General features: G+C 40.3%; 1 protein-coding gene across 1 annotated transcript; it reads left to right on the top strand.

Annotated features, from left to right (window-relative positions):
- The first annotated feature begins 236 nt into the window (after positions 1 to 236).
- Positions 237 to 13,742, top strand: map3k2 (mitogen-activated protein kinase kinase kinase 2). The gene is made up of 17 exons (XM_044018626.1): positions 237 to 580; positions 3,124 to 3,196; positions 3,705 to 3,823; positions 4,716 to 4,756; positions 4,854 to 4,953; positions 5,041 to 5,154; positions 5,296 to 5,392; positions 5,503 to 5,633; positions 6,637 to 6,716; positions 6,877 to 6,941; positions 7,069 to 7,161; positions 7,238 to 7,477; positions 7,555 to 7,703; positions 7,802 to 7,933; positions 8,013 to 8,142; positions 8,230 to 8,407; positions 9,622 to 13,742. Exons 2-17 carry the CDS (start codon positions 3,142 to 3,144, stop codon positions 9,839 to 9,841), a joined length of 1,944 nt encoding a protein of 647 aa, XP_043874561.1. The 5' UTR covers positions 237 to 580; positions 3,124 to 3,141; the 3' UTR covers positions 9,842 to 13,742.
- Positions 13,743 to 15,710: the final 1,968 nt, after the last annotated feature.

Raw genomic sequence — 15,710 nt, 5'->3', positions numbered from 1 at the left:
TTTGGAGAAGAGACTAATAAATGTGTCTGACATCAGAAGTTGTGTTTTTGATATATGCTGCTCGCCGGTCAAGTAAACCATAAGGGTACTTGTATTTCCGGATCTAAGCTGTCAAAATAAAACATAAAACATTATTTTTTGACACAGGTTGAAGCATAAGATATTGTGGGGCTTTTATTTTTTCAAAAATATCAATACCTCCGTTTGGCTTTATTTCAACCAAACCGCCAACTTGACGCAGTTGTGGGGGTAACAGCAGCGAGCGAAGCTACCGTCAACGAGCGAATGGAGTGTAGCAAAATGAAAACAGTACATTAACTTTGCCTTTCAGTTGCTGCACAGACACGGAGATACTTTGTCGGATAAGCCATTACATTGTCATTTTTTCTGCCGGAAGAGCTCCGCTTGGTTAACGCTGTCAGCCGCCGGGCCTCGTCGTCGCGGCCCAGCAGGACTCGAGTGAAGTTGTGAGCGGACTGCCAAACTTCTGCTTCCTCCAGCGTCTCTCCGCAGGGCCCGGGGCTCCTGTCACCGGCCCTGTGGATGAGGAAGTGAGAGCGAATCCAATCCCCTTCCCCAGGTGAGCCGATGGAGTTGAAGCATTTTGCTCAGAACCGTGGTGTTCGGTCTGTGGTTGCTTTTTTACGGTCGTGCAGTACAGGAGAGCTTTGGGTTAGCATTAGCTTAGCCTGTCAACTTCCCTGGCCTGGCAGCTGTATACGGAACTCTCGACTAGCATCAGCCACCTAAGCTCATCATATCCGCTATGTTTGTGCAGTTGGCTGTGTTGTGGTGACATTTCGCAATGCTAACTCATTCAGTGAATAGAGTGTGTGCGTGATAATTCCATATTTTCTCATTAGAGTGGTCAGTCCAATTCAGCTAACAGGACAGCTCAGCTAACGCTAGCAAATTCATTTAAAGCTAATTATCTACCAGGGGAGGCCAGAACACTTGCAGTGTTGTTGGTGTCAACTTCGCTGTGATCGGATCAAGGGACGTGGTCTGTCGGGTGATTGCTAAGTGCTAAGCTAATGTTGATGTTGCAGCCCACTCTCACCAGCGTGGTCGAGTAGTCAGATTTTACGTCACTTGCAGACTGTGATCGATCAGCAATATCCAATCAGCTCCTCATCAGCAGAGGCCATCTTGACTGTCCACACTGTAATTTCCAGACACATTGTAGAGTGCACACAGTCTGGTGCAGAGCCTCTGTATCTGTGTTGATGAGTCTGCATCAATCCGACTTACAACTAACAGTAATGGTGTGACATCTAGTGAAGATTGCACAGAATAGTCTTATACTTTCACACTTTTATCATACGATTAAGGGGAAATTGCTGCAGCTAATTATTTTACATTGTGTCATGATTCATTATTATGTAGTCATAGTCTTGTTTCAAATGTCCTTATTAGTCATCATTTTAGTCCAGTTTTAATCAAAACATAACATTTCTGAGGTTAGTCTGATTATCATTTCAGTCAAATAGTGTTTCACACATGTCAAATATCAATTAAATGTCATAATTAGCTAAAAAATATACACTTGTTGAATGCTTCAATGTGACAAAGTCATTGTTTTAAGCAGAACTTAAGTATCCCCACAAAACTGAAATGAATAGGCCTACCGTAGACCTAAAATTCCCCATATTTAATGTCTGCAGGGCTTCCCGACAGTTATAATTAGAAACTGTGTTTTTTGTTGTCACTCTGGCAAAAATCTTGCTCCATGTAGTTTTGTGAACAGTACCGAAAATAAAGCTGTCTAGCAAAATTCTATCTTAACTCCAGTGCATGAGAGCCAGTGAAAGTAATCTAGGGTTCACAGCTTGTTGATCTAACAAGTAGCTAAGAATGCATTCAAGGGCCCTGGTAAATTGAATCACTTCTGTGGGATATAGAATATTATTTTTATCTTAAAGGAGCATTCAAGAAATTCCCTCAAAGAAAGTCACATGAAGTGACCAAATGCTTGCTGCCGCTCGCACCATGTGATAATAGATGCACCACAAATTAGATCATTGGAGTTGCATGTTTTGTTTTTGTAAAGGCAATCCAAGAACATTTTGTTTTGTGTCTTTTTTAATCTTATAAATAATCACAGTTACTGATCAACTTTTTGTAATCAAGTGAATAATCAAATGCCCGTCCCTAAATGTAATAAATGTTGCTTTATACTACTGCTTCACTGCACAGAGCATGTTACGGGAGTTGTCACATTTACATCTTATTACTCAATCAGTCTATCAACAGAAAGTTGATTGAGTTGATATTTGTTAAGCAAAGCAAGTGAAACACGACTAGATATAATCCTGTCTGTGAGTCCTGTCTGCCTTCTGCTTTGCTTTGACATGTATACATATTTTGTGTCTTAAAACATGTGGTTAAAAAGGGGAGATTTAAATAAGTTGCAATGATCTCATGAATAGCATGACGCCTTTATAGACCAAATGATTAATTTTGAAGATAATCAGAAGATCAATTCTTCATTTAAACATGTAGCAGCTGATGCCTCTTCCAGTGAGATTTAGTTTAGCTCTTAATGTCAGCTAAGATATTTCAATTTGATCCTTTTAACCCAGCTGCATTAGTATATTGCTTGCACATGCTTTTATCAAGTAGTAACGTTTATAATACAACTTGAGAAAGCTTCTTGCAAAGTTAACAGACGCTTTTAAAAATGATACCTTATTTGAATTTTTGTCTAAATCACTGCGACATTCAGATAATGTTTTCCTGGAGACATAACTTACATTCCCCTAAAACTTGTATCACAAGCTGTCTTTTACTTTTTGAGTTATGCTGCTCAAAATCAGACAAAGAGATTGACACATTTCAACTTAATTTAGCTTCCAATTATCCTTTTAAATGAATTATGTTCAATTACTTATCCATATATTGAAAGTGCATGCTCAGAAGAACGTTTACATGCTCATTCATGTTACATTTTGCAGAACACATGTTTACAGTTGCCGTTATTACAACCACACAGGCATCTTGCACATGTAAACAGTTGGTCTTCTGGCTTGACCCGCTGTTCACAGATCAGTCAGCAGCTTCAGCCTCTAGCATGTGCTCCATCATCTGCATGTCAGGCTTTATTTTGTACTTTTGCTGTTGCAGGAGAAAGGAATCCCTTTGATGGGAGAGTCCTCTTTCCTGGCCTCCTGGGTCAATCGCCGTGCCATAATGATGGGTATGTGTTCTTAATTTAGTGTTACTGTCTGCCAATAAGGCTTTTTTTTCCCATCAGACCTGTAATATCATATCAACCCAAGAAGATTCACGGACACAATTCATATAGAAAGCTATTAAGAGTTTCTTCTGGTGAGACGTGTCTGTGACGACCTATATATTTTTTATTTACTTTCATTTTCTTATCTTTTATTAGTTTCAATATGATCATCTAAGTACACTGAACCGTTGAACTGTTAAGTTCACTTTCTTTTTTTCCTCCATCTGATAAAATATAACTGTTTAATGATCAAAGATTTCTTAACTCATGGTCTGTTTGTCAATTTACATTTTATGTCTGCACAACAGTGCAATTAAATTTTTTTTCAATAACGATAAAGCACTCAGCTCATTTCTGACAAAAAAATGCATAATGTTTAATTTTTCTATGCAGTTTTTTTGGCAAATATAAGCCAGATTAATCTGCGTATTCGATAAATCCGCCTACCTCCACTTTTGTTGTCACGCAGATGAGCAGGAGGCGTTGAACTCGATCATGCAGGACTTGGCCGAACTGCACCGCTCCAGCCGTCCTGCCATGTTCCTGTCGGACCTTGGAAAACCCAAAGCCTCTTCGCCCAAGAACCAGGTAACCTCCTGCTAACAAGATAAATTGTCCTTGAGTTGTAATAATTGTTAAACACACGGAAGGCACTGCATTGAAGTAAATGAGATTTTATGTCAATTGGGTAAAATGTTGCAACATCAAGTTGAGGCAGAGAAAATGATGGATATAGAAAACCAGAGACTGGTTCTTTGTTAAAATCCAATAACAATTACAAAATAGTGTCGGTTAACGTGTGTTAATTCCGTGATTCTCAAACATTTTCTGTTTGGAGGAAGACATTTCCAGGGGGCCCCGCGACGCTCACAAAGTTGTAATATTGTGTCAAGTATAACATTTATTGAATAAATATTAGAGCAAACGTTTCACTTTTCTTTCAATAATCTGTTGTGCAAATAACATGTTTGCTTTAGCAATACAAATAACCTCGATATTGCTTCTTGAGAAAGCGATTTTCAAACAAAAATATGAAATGTGCAGTTATAACACAAGTGTCTTTTTTTAAACAATACATACATTTGGATAACAAAGAATACTTTACCAATATCAATAATTTGCAGTGAAAATAAAAAATGTTTGTATTAGCAATACAAATGCTGTCCCCTGCCAATGTTTTGAGACCCAACACACGGAGAGGTCTTTGGTGGCATTTTCTCGTCTTGGGTTTTGGTCGTCGTGAGTCATTGTTTCGTTGGCTTGTTGTTAGTTTCCGAACATTGCACAGTTTTCTTTTTGCCCCTGTTGGAAACTTCTCTATTATCCAAACCTTGTCACCAGTGTAGATTTTGTTGTGGTACGTCACTTAAATGAGTCCAGGGTACAGCGAAACCAAAAGTGGGTCTCCATGCCCCCCCAGGGGGGCCCGCCTAACAGGCTGTGTTAATTCATCATCTTTTGCTAAATTTTGTTGTCACAGAACGACGTCAGAGTGAAGTTTGAGTTCAAAGGGGAAAAGAGGTGAGAAGTCGCTCATGTTCCTCACTTTACTGTCAGAAGTGCAGACTTGCAGCTGTTGCTTCATGAACTTTGACACCCTGATCTCTTCTCTGTCTAGGATTCTGCAGTTCCCTCGACCTGTCATGCTTGATGACCTGAGGTCTAAAGCTAAAGTGGCTTTTGGTCAGGCGATGGACCTTCACTACTCCAACAATGAGGTACAAATCTACATTTTTCGATCCGGATCCTGAACAATATGTATGTGATAAGATCAACACGGCAAGGCATTTCTTTTCTTTTTGTAGCTGGTGATTCCACTGACCACTCAGGATGACCTGGACAAGGCAGTGGAACTGCTGGATCGTAGCGTTCACATGAAGAGCCTGAAGATCCTCCTTGTTCTCCAGGTGTCGTCTCAGGTGAGCAGCTCCCAGAGGAAAAACACACATTGTCCTCTGACGGTTGAAACAAACAACTGTCAAAGTAGTTGTTTTTTTTATTTGTCTTTTTAAATAAAAATTTTTAAAAGAATTTTTCGCTGTTTTTTTTTCTACCTCTAGAACTCTTCTTCCAATATGGACCTCATGCCGTCCCACGAGGAGCTGGACAACACAGGATTCAGGGTCGCTGAAAAGAAGAGTATGCTGGCTTTGATAGGTGAATAATGTCTCTGCAATTAATTTTTTTTTTAGATGCACAGCAAAGCAACTTAATTCACACAAGCTCACTCAACATTTATTTATTTTCCACTCTGCGACCAATGTCAGGTTCCCATTCGACAGATCGCAGCTCTCCTCCTCCTGGATACATTCCCGACGCTCTCCAGCAGGTGGCGAGGAACGGCTCCTTCACCAGCATCAACAGTGAAGGAGAGTTCATTCCTGAGAGCATGGACCAGGTAACCCCCCCACTCAGGAATGTCAAGTTACGCATTCCATACAATAAATCCTGAGCCGATGAGTGAGCCGCGCTGCTCCTAGAGCTCCTGCCAAAAAATGTTTTCTCAGAGTTGCACACGATTCACAGCAAAATAAATGGTACAAAAATAATCTTTAACTACAGTTTCATTACCTGAATCTGTCAAATACGTCACACATACATGCAACAGCTCCCATGCCCGTTTCAAAGTAAAAGCACCCCTTCAACCAAGGCTTATAATTTCAAATATCTGCGTTCTTATATATTATACATGGCAGTTTTCAATGGCACACCATATGTTAAACATAACAGCAGCTCTACAACATATGCACTCCCTGTGTGAGCATATTTTGCAGTATTTACATTTTTATGAAGAGATGTGAATTTCGTCTGGGCTGCAACGATTTAAGTGTTTTTTGTTTGTTTTTTTGTCTTTTTTGCTCCATATAACACAACAATCCTTTAAACTAAATGTTTGGTTTGTGAACAAAACAAAATACATGAGAATATCATCATTTGGAAGTTTAGGAAACACCAATCAACCCTTTTTTAACATTTCCTCACATATGCTCCAAACAATTAACTGATTGAGACAATCATTGTCAGGTGAATCCATTATCAAGATAATTGTTAGTTGCAGCCCTAATTTCCACCATTCTTTAAAAATCAATGGGCCAATTTGCCTTACAGAGCCAGACCCCATGGCTTAGTTTTTATGAACGTAATTATTATGTTTGTACAATAGGTCTGAATGTGGTTTTATGCCCCCTGCAGGCCACTGTAGTTTCTCACATCCACTTTGAAAGGCAGAGTGAAGGAAGCGTTTAGTCGGTTGCAATGTGCATCTTCACCCCTAGATGCCACTAAAAACGTATCCATTTGTCGTGTCAAATGTTGTGCAGCCTGACTGCAGACTTTGTTATGCTTGACAGGCAGTGTGGGAGTTTGTTCTTCTTTGTCTAAGCAGCTTTGTTTTCTTTTAGATGTTGGACCCACTGTCCATGAGCAGTCCAGAGAACTCGGCGTCTGGAAGTTGTCCGTCTTTGGACAGCCCACTGGACAGGTCAGGATGCAATTCCTATACAAATAAGCTGTTGCGCAAAACAAGTCTTCAAAAACTTACATTAAAGCACCAAAGCAGTGAACTGAAATTCAAAACAACCAGTCAAATAATGAAAACTATGAGATAGTCAGTGTTGTTAATGGCTGTTGTCTGCATGCAGTGACTATCCAAAATCCAGGATGCCGAGAGCACAGAGCTACCCAGATAACCACCAGGACTTTCAAGGTAAATGTCTGCACTAGTACATTGACAAAAACACAACAATGACACTGTGAATGTGCCTTTTTTTTTTTGTCTCAATCTATGGTCACAAAATCGTGAAATTATGTTGTTGTGGCTTCTTCATCTGCAGAATACGACATCCCGGTGTTTGAAAAATCCGGTAAAGGGGGAACGTATCCTCGACGATATGGCATTCCCTTTGGCCTTCAAGACTACAGTGACGGTGTGCAGTTTTTCTTTTTGGCTGACGGCAAATTAGAAGACATTCTGTTTCATCATCTTCTTCTTCTGACTTGCAGGGAGGAAGACCTTCCCTCGGGCTCGGCGGACGCAGGTTCACGGCTTCCGCTCACCTGTCAGCTTTAGTCCAACCGAGCAGTCGCCCAGCACCAGCAGTGGCAGCAGTGTGTTCACTCCCGACCTCGAAGAGGCCCCAGGACCTGCCAGGAGGCCGAGGAGGGGCAGTGACATTGAGCCCAACCCCAATGCAAGTGCTGCTCCCACTCTATCCGTCATGGACATCAGTCCACCCAGTCGCTGTAAGTTGTTTTCTTTAAGTTACCTGATTTCCCTGATTTCTTCTGTACTTCAATTATATCCTGACATTTTCCCCCAGCCCCACGCGCTCCAACCAACTGGAGGCTGGGAAAGCTGCTGGGTCAGGGTGCTTTCGGGCGGGTCTTTCTCTGTTACGATGCAGATACCGGACGAGAATTGGCGGTCAAACAGGTACAGTTTGACCCAGAGAGTCCAGAGACCAGCAAGGTGAGGACATTGACTCTGCTACATTAAATATTTGCATGCAGGAAGGCCTATGTGTAGAGGATCTCGTGAAAAACCATGAATGTCCCCCTCACATTCAGGAGGTGAGCGCGCTGGAGTGTGAAATCCAGCTTCTGAAGAACTTGTGCCATGAGCGGATTGTCCAGTACTACGGCTGTTTGCGAGACACGATGGAGCGAACACTCTCTATTTTTATGGAGCACATGCCTGGAGTGAGTGATCATTTTCCTGTACTTTGTGTCACTCAGCATACAGTTTGTCTTTGAAATAATACCATTGTGCGGTTGTTAGGGATCCATTAAGGACCAGCTGAAGTCGTACGGCGCACTGACGGAAAACGTATCGCGCCGATACACCCGGCAAATCCTGGAAGGCGTTTCCTACCTGCACAGCAACATGATTGTCCACAGAGACATTAAAGGTGAGGTGGACGTTTGGGGCTTGAGGTTTTATTAATTGACAGAGGTTTTGGTGTTTGATCAATCAACGATGTGCTCTCTCTGCTTAGGAGCCAATATCCTTCGGGACTCGGTGGGCAACGTGAAGCTGGGAGATTTCGGAGCAAGCCGGAGGCTGCAGACCATCTGTCTGTCAGGAACAGGCATCAAATCGGTCACTGGCACCCCCTACTGGATGAGCCCGGAAGTGATCAGTGGAGAGGGCTATGGCAGGAAGGCTGACATCTGGTAAGACTACATTATCCGGAACCAGGAAACCCATTAAAACAATAAATGGATTTCCAGGTTTCCTCAAATAATGGCTCCCATTGCATTGTGCTGAGTGAAAGGGTCCCTGTGCACATTTATTCCTGTGGAAAAGTTTTTAAAATTGTTAATAATTAATAAATTAACTTGTATGTTAAATTTTGCCCTTTCAGCTAATGTAAGGTTCTCAGAAACACAAAAGCCCAAGCCAAAATCTTGACCTTCAGTTAAAAGCATAGGATGTTTTACTTCTAACTTGCATTTATTTTTTAAATTCTTCAAGAATAAGAGTTAGAAATTAGGAAAAAGCTGAAAAACACTAACATTGCATTAAAGTTTTCCCACGCACCAACACAGGTTGACGCCTGTTGACCTCACACATGCATCCACACACAAAGGAGTATGAATTTCCAAATTAATGGATGATTATATATTGTGAAAGTTCATTATGTCTGATTAAACTTAGTTTTTGGTTAATTTTTTTAACAGGAACCTTTTTTTTCCTTTACCTTTTTAACCAATTTCGGCGTGTATCTTCCAGCCTTCCTCAGAACTGTCACCTGATGCCTTATTAGCCGTTATTGCGGATGTGTGAGAAACAGATTAGAGATCCGAAAAAGAAAAAGCACACCAGGAAAACGTTAAATCTGCAAACAACACAATCACATGATGAATTGGGAAGAGGCCAGAGTCATTCGTGCAGAAAAAAAACGATACCAACCACCGGTGGATCATGGAGGCAGTGGAAATAAGGAAACGTGTGCACAGGACGATGAACCGGGATTAGGGAGCGACAGCAAGAGGCGTGGTCGACCCGTCAAATCTGACAGGGAGGTCACGCCTCTCTTGAACAACCGCTGATAAAGCCTCATCATTACCTAACATCAGGTTACAGTTCTGAGGAAGGTGGAAGATGCACGCCGAAACTAGTTTTTACTATTTAAAAAAATAAGCTTATAGAGTAGGGTGGCAATGAAAAATCGATTACTAAATGAGTCACCAACTATTTTGAGTTGTTTCTAAAACAAGCTCTCATTTATCCGCTTCCTAAATGTGAATATTTAGAGTTTCTTTGCGTTATATAAAAAAATAATCGATTATGAAAATAATATTGAAAATGTGACACCTTCCAAAACTCCCCGCCCTGCGTTTGATCGTCCTCACTATTCCCACCTTGTTCTTGGTCTTGCTCTCAGGAGTGTTGGCTGCACGGTGGTGGAGATGCTGACGCAGCGACCTCCGTGGGCAGAGTTTGAGGCCATGGCAGCCATCTTTAAGATCGCCACCCAGCCGACTAACCCGGTTCTTCCCGCTCACGTGTCGGACCACTGCCGAGAGTTTCTCAAAAGGATCTTTGTTGAGACCAAGCAGCGCCCGTCTGCTGATGAGCTACTGAGGCACATCTTTGTACATTAGTCCCAACCCTTGAACCTTAAAACCCCCACTCGCCCTGCCGAACTGCCAGATACGGCCTTACCCGACGGGGCGTCCTTGCCTCTGACCCCATGCCCTTCACCTCCAAGCCAAAACCACATGAGACCAGGTAGATCTGGCTAGAAGAAGGCTGGGTGTGCAGGCAGAAGGTGACACTTCCTGCGTCTCCTGTCTCTGTTTGTATGAGACTGCCATAAAGGGCATGAATTTATTTTATTTTTCTCTGCAAGTTGCACCTTAATTTGTCAAGAAAAAAAGAAAAAAGAGGGATCAAGCATTTCCTCCAGAAGCGATGGAAAAACAACTATTTGAAAAATGTTGTCTTTTTATGTTTGTATGGTTCCGGTTTCCTGTCTTCAAATGTTTTGGAGTGGGATAGTGTCGGTATTGTGGACCTACAGGAGGCGACGTCTGACTCTCGAGTGGCTCCTCCCCCCCGTCTCGCTGACCCGACCCTAGAATGTAGTCTCCTGCCAAAAACCCAGAGTGATGGTGATGACCTGGGCCCGCTGCTATTGATAAAACTTAAACCCATCTTGTGGAGAACACTCCTCCCAAACGGTTTCCACTCACCCTCTGGTCTGGTCAGATGAAATGTGTTTGTCTGCTTTAATGTCTGAAATCTACCTTCCCTCCTTTATATCTCCCCCCCACTCCCCCCCATCTCTGTTCTTTGCCGTGTGCCTTTTCTGTTTTTAAACACAGTGTAGGAATGAGTATCCAGTTCGGTGGTAATTTTCCACTTTTTCTTTCTTTTCTTTTTTTGCCTTCTGGGTGAACTGCCTTCACACCGTTAGCCAAAATCCATCTGATCTCCGTTCAGGTGTCGTGTCCCGTTTCTGCCGCTCGGCTCATTTGGTTTGTTGAAACACTGCTGGTTTCACAGCAGTTAAAGAAATTGGTACTCTTGCTTCCAGTTAGGTCGATTCTTGTCTTCAAATGCTCATTTTTCACCTCTACTTCTGAAATGAGTCAGTGGTGGCGCAATTTGAGATTGAGGTGGATTAGCTGTGGTGAATATGCCCGTGTAGGGTCCATTACTGTTTCATATTGACATTTCCTGGTACGTTGCTATATTTTTAAGACTATTTAATTGAACATTCTGTGTTTAATACAGATTAGTACAGTAACAAGGTTTGAACTTAAAAAAAAAAAGGTACTAAATAGGGATGGAAATCCACAGGGATTATATCTATATTGCGAAACACTGAGTATTATAATAGTCGCATTTCTAGTTTAGTGTTTATTTAGAGCTGTCAAACACATTGCTTCTGACTTCTGTAAACATATGAAGCGTTGTTGGTTTTTTTAAGTAAACAAGACAGAGTCATTATTTAAGTGGTAAAACTGGTGCATCTTACCACCAGTGGTACGTGCACTTCCTCTTGTGTTACTTGGAGGGAAATCAGAAATACTGTTCTCCTGTGTGATGCCAGGGTATGTGATTGCGCTGATAATTTAACAAGATTGTGATTGAAATGAGAAAAAAAGGCCTGTTTTTAAAAGTTAAAACAATACAGTTGGAATTTCAACATGCTGTGACCGACCGCCAGATGATGCGTTGAAGCCCTGAAGTGAAAAACGAGCATTTGAAAATGTGTACAAAGTCACGGGGCCACAGTTCTGGCTGTTGTCTGATTTTTGCGTCGAGAGGCTTCTCAGACAAAATGTAGGACGTGTCGAGACGCGCTTCCCACATGCTTCTCACCGTCTCACATGCTGCTGGTCATTTAGCCAGCCGGTACATTTTCAGTTCAAGTGTCAAATCAACTTTCTATTTATTATTTTTGGCCTTGCATGCACTCCCGCCGAACGTTTGTTTTACACTTTGTCACAGAGCTTTATTTGTGAATCGCAGTCTCTGCTGTCGCCGTTGACTCGTCGTCACTTTAAAGAAAAAACCACAAACACTCCGTTAAATGTGTGTGTCGTGTCCCAAGTGTCCACGTCGCTACCTGATCAAAGCGTTGGCTCCATATAAAATGTGACCTCGACGACGATTAGTCCAGATTAGGATTACAGTAGTGGCCCGTTGTATGTTTGTTGGCTTAAGTGCTCCACCTTTTGCTCCACAGTGGAGGAAATTTCTACACTGATTAACTTTATCCTCTTCAGTTCTTTTATAGTTTATAAAAACAAATGTACAATATATGCATACTAACTGTAAAATAAATAAATAAATAAATATATTTATAAGCAAATTTTCAAAACATAAAAAAAAGAAGACATCTTTAATATAATTTTGGTTTGTGGACAAAACAAAGACGTTTGAAAATTCTCATCTTTTCCAGTTTTGGGCAACTGACGTTTTATGAACCCAGTTAATCCATTAATTGCTAAATTAACGGACAGATTAATTGATTATGGGTGAGAATAAAAGTTAGTTGCAGTCCTAATTTGGACCACATTAATGATGATCAGACAGAATAATCAGAGTGAGACCTGGGACAGGACAGCAGGTGCAATCAATAGTATTTTATCAGCTATTTACGTAAAAATGGTACCTTTTTTAAGTTGCTTTGTTGACTCCATTTGTTGTTTTTTGTAACAATTTGAGAACACGACAAACGATGCCCTATTTGACCTCATACTTCAGCCACATAGTGGCATGTTTTTATTTTCCATCTGCCCGTTTCTGCAAGGTACTTTGTGAATGTCTGTCTGTGTGTTGCAGATTGTTGTTGTTGTAGTTCCCCACAGTGTCCACTAGTTACCACTATAGAGCTATGTTTTATTTATAACTTGTTTTTTTTTTTCTTTTACTGAAGGCACTTCAAACTAAAAATCAGAAAGATCCAGACGTTTGTTACTCTGTGGTTCATTTTCACCCTGAAGTTAAACCCGATAAACAAACTCACATTTTGTATTTTCAATCTAAACTGGTACAAAACTTTGCTCCAGAGAAGAAGAAAAAATATGGTACAATATTTTCAAATCAGCCTCATGTCATGCAAACATAATTGGTTGAATTTGTTGCGTGTTACTGTAACGTGTCAGTTGCGAAAGCTCTGGTTAACGCACTTAACGATTATCCACTGATGCTTTTTACTCGATTCCTTGGTTCATCAGCCTTTCCTTTGCACATTTTTGTTTTTATTTCTATTTTTTTACACAAGTGTGATTGTGGTCGTGTGTGCGTTTGTATGCGTGCGACGATGACCTGTATATGAATGTAATGTCTCATTTCTACCACCAAATGGCCTCGTTCACCACAGTGAATTAACTCTTTGGTACCAGTATTTGCCACCTGCACCAAGATCCACCTGTAGTTCTCTCTTCAGTGTCCTAAAGTCACTGCTGCCACTCGTATGTGTGTGTATGTGAGTGAGTGTGTTTATAGACGTGCATTTTACTGCATATTGTGCTCATTGGACTCTGCGCCCAAAAGGCCTTGAGCATTCTAACCGTAGGGTGTGAGAACGTTTAACTAATTATAAAAAAAATTAAGAAAAGCAAATTAAAAAAGTCATGTACAAATGTATAAAATGAAAATGTACCTTTTTTTTAAAAAAAAAGAAAAGAAAAAGGAAAGAAAAGTTCCCTTATATCCCACATGTTTGGTCTCTGTGTATTGTAAAAGAAGCCATGTTTATAATTCTAATTGGTTTGTGACCAATACGCCTGTTTATATCAGATCTGTATATCAGTGGTACGCATAATTTTTTAATATATATTTTTTATTTCACTTTTGTTTTTGTTTGTTTGTTTGTTTTTTTAAAATGGGAGATTTTATGCATGGTTGGGTCCTGGGAGACGCAGCGGTGCCATTGAATGGTTGCTGTTTTTTGGCAAAAATTATGGAGTATTGCAACAGTTCTGTGTTCATAATTAGAACAATTATGACTAAGACAATGAAAACAATAAAAAAAAGATATTTATTTCACCTGCTTTGTGTTTGGTGCCTTTTTTTTTTTTTACTTTGCCTTCCTGGCTTTTTTTCTGGCTCTGAATTTATGAACTTTTTTTGCAAATATTGTATTTTATTGTTTGAGAAGTTCTTTGCACTGGCTGATTGGTTATGACATGGGCGGGCCTTAGGAAGCTGCCTGCTGATTGGCCACTGAGTTTTGGAGCGACAGCTCAATGGACCGGAAGTAGTCACGGCCTTGGACCATCCATGCCTTGGAGTCGTTGTCCGTCTGGAACTCGTTCCCCAAGTTCACCGTCGACATCCGACACAATAATTGTAAGTATCTAACGTTATAAATGTATTGTGTATTTGTATTATATTTCGTATTTTCTAACGTTTACGAACGTTAGATATGACAACGACTGTAAGCCCGTGACTACTTCCGGTCAATTGAGCTGTCACTCAGCAGGCAGCTTCCTAAGGACCGCCCATATCAGAACTATTAACATCGACAAACTATTAACAATGCCATCAATATTACTTAAAGATAGGAGAATCTCCCAATAATGTCTCAAACCCAAAGCAAAGTAAAACTGGATTAAACTCAACAACTGGGACATATTTTTCAGTGAATGCAGTAAAAGAGATATAATCAAGCACACTTCCTTTTAAAGAGGATGCAGCTGCATATATCAAGCAACACACAAAATTTAAGTGAACGTGCTTCCGTACAAATACAGATACTACAGAAAATAAAGAAATTTTGAGAAAGTAAAACGAATAAAAGAAACCTTTTGTGACTTCTTTATTCGAACAGTATTGGGTTTTTGGATCTAGAAAATGAAATGTAGCTATGGGCATGTTTATCTCAAATTTTTTGACTAAGAAAAACATTTATTTTCTGTATTTTAGTCCATTGTTAAAAGACATAAATCAAATTAAATAAATGCATGCAGTGAACTGAAGATGTATCATCAAACAGCCTTTTAGCTTTTGGACTTTGACGTCTGCCTGTCAGGACACTGTGCATAAGAGGATATTCAGAGGGTTTATAGATTACTTCATGATCAAAGTCATGCACAAATGTCCAAAACATGTTTAATCAGTGAGCCATACAAGCACGTAGAAAACAGGAAGGAGGGCATTCCTGCTGCGGGAGAGGTTCAGGATGACAATGTCGATCTAATAACCCAACTCTCCACTACACAACAACATCAGCCTCTGCAGACAGTTAAATTACACGGTAAAACCTAAAATGTATCAGATAAAATGTCATTAAATTGAATGGTGTAACTGGTGTCGCAACACATGATAGAATATGTATACTATTACTAATATGTATATGCCACGATACCAATAATATCGCGATACAAGGATTCTGTGTAATCGAAAGATTGCAAGACAGTCGCACAGCGATGCGTCACGATATCTTGTCTAACTGAAGAAAACCAAATGTTCGTGAAATGTTAAAAATGCAGGATTTCTCTGCTTATCCACAACATAGAGAACAAAGTGCATAAAGTCTATGTATTGAACGTGCTTTCGCCACCATAATCCTGCTGTAAACTCCCTCTTCTTAGGTTCAGATATAACTTCTGCCCAAGTTCCCCTCATTCACTTGACGATATTTGCGAATCGATTCTCATATTTCACGAGGAAGGACGACGATATATCACCAAATCGATATTTGATTTGGTGATAGTAGGAGCTGTGACAACTGAAACCTTTAAACTGACGAAAAAGAAATGTCTGTTTAGAAATGTTCATACTTTTACAATTTCAAAGTTTACTTGGCTCTTGTTTTTATGAACATAAAGAAAAGAAAAACACTTGATATCACGGCTTCAAATGCGATAGAAAATTTAATCATAACTTTGACCCAACAACACATAAGAAGATGGAAAAAAAAATGCATTTTTTAAAGCCTGAATAAACACAGGATGTCCATTTATATAGGAGTTGTGTATTATTCCCACGACAATTTAACTATTAAACTAATTC

The sequence above is a fragment of the Solea senegalensis genome, linkage group LG2 (assembly GCF_019176455.1).
Source record: "Solea senegalensis isolate Sse05_10M linkage group LG2, IFAPA_SoseM_1, whole genome shotgun sequence".
Taxonomy (NCBI): Eukaryota; Metazoa; Chordata; class Actinopteri; order Pleuronectiformes; family Soleidae; genus Solea; species Solea senegalensis.
The sequence above is the reverse complement of the archived record's forward strand: the minus strand, read 5'-3'. Positions and strand labels throughout refer to the sequence as shown.

Coding starts and splice junctions, on each gene's coding strand:
- map3k2 (XM_044018626.1), top strand. CDS start 3,142: ATGGGAGAGTCCTCTTTCCTGGCCTCCTGGGTCAATCGCCGTGCCATA. Junction 3,824..4,715: donor CCTCTTCGCCCAAGAACCAG/GTAACCTCCTGC, acceptor TTGTTGTCACAG/AACGACGTCAGAGTGAAGTT. Junction 8,408..9,621: donor GGCAGGAAGGCTGACATCTG/GTAAGACTACAT, acceptor TCTTGCTCTCAG/GAGTGTTGGCTGCACGGTGG.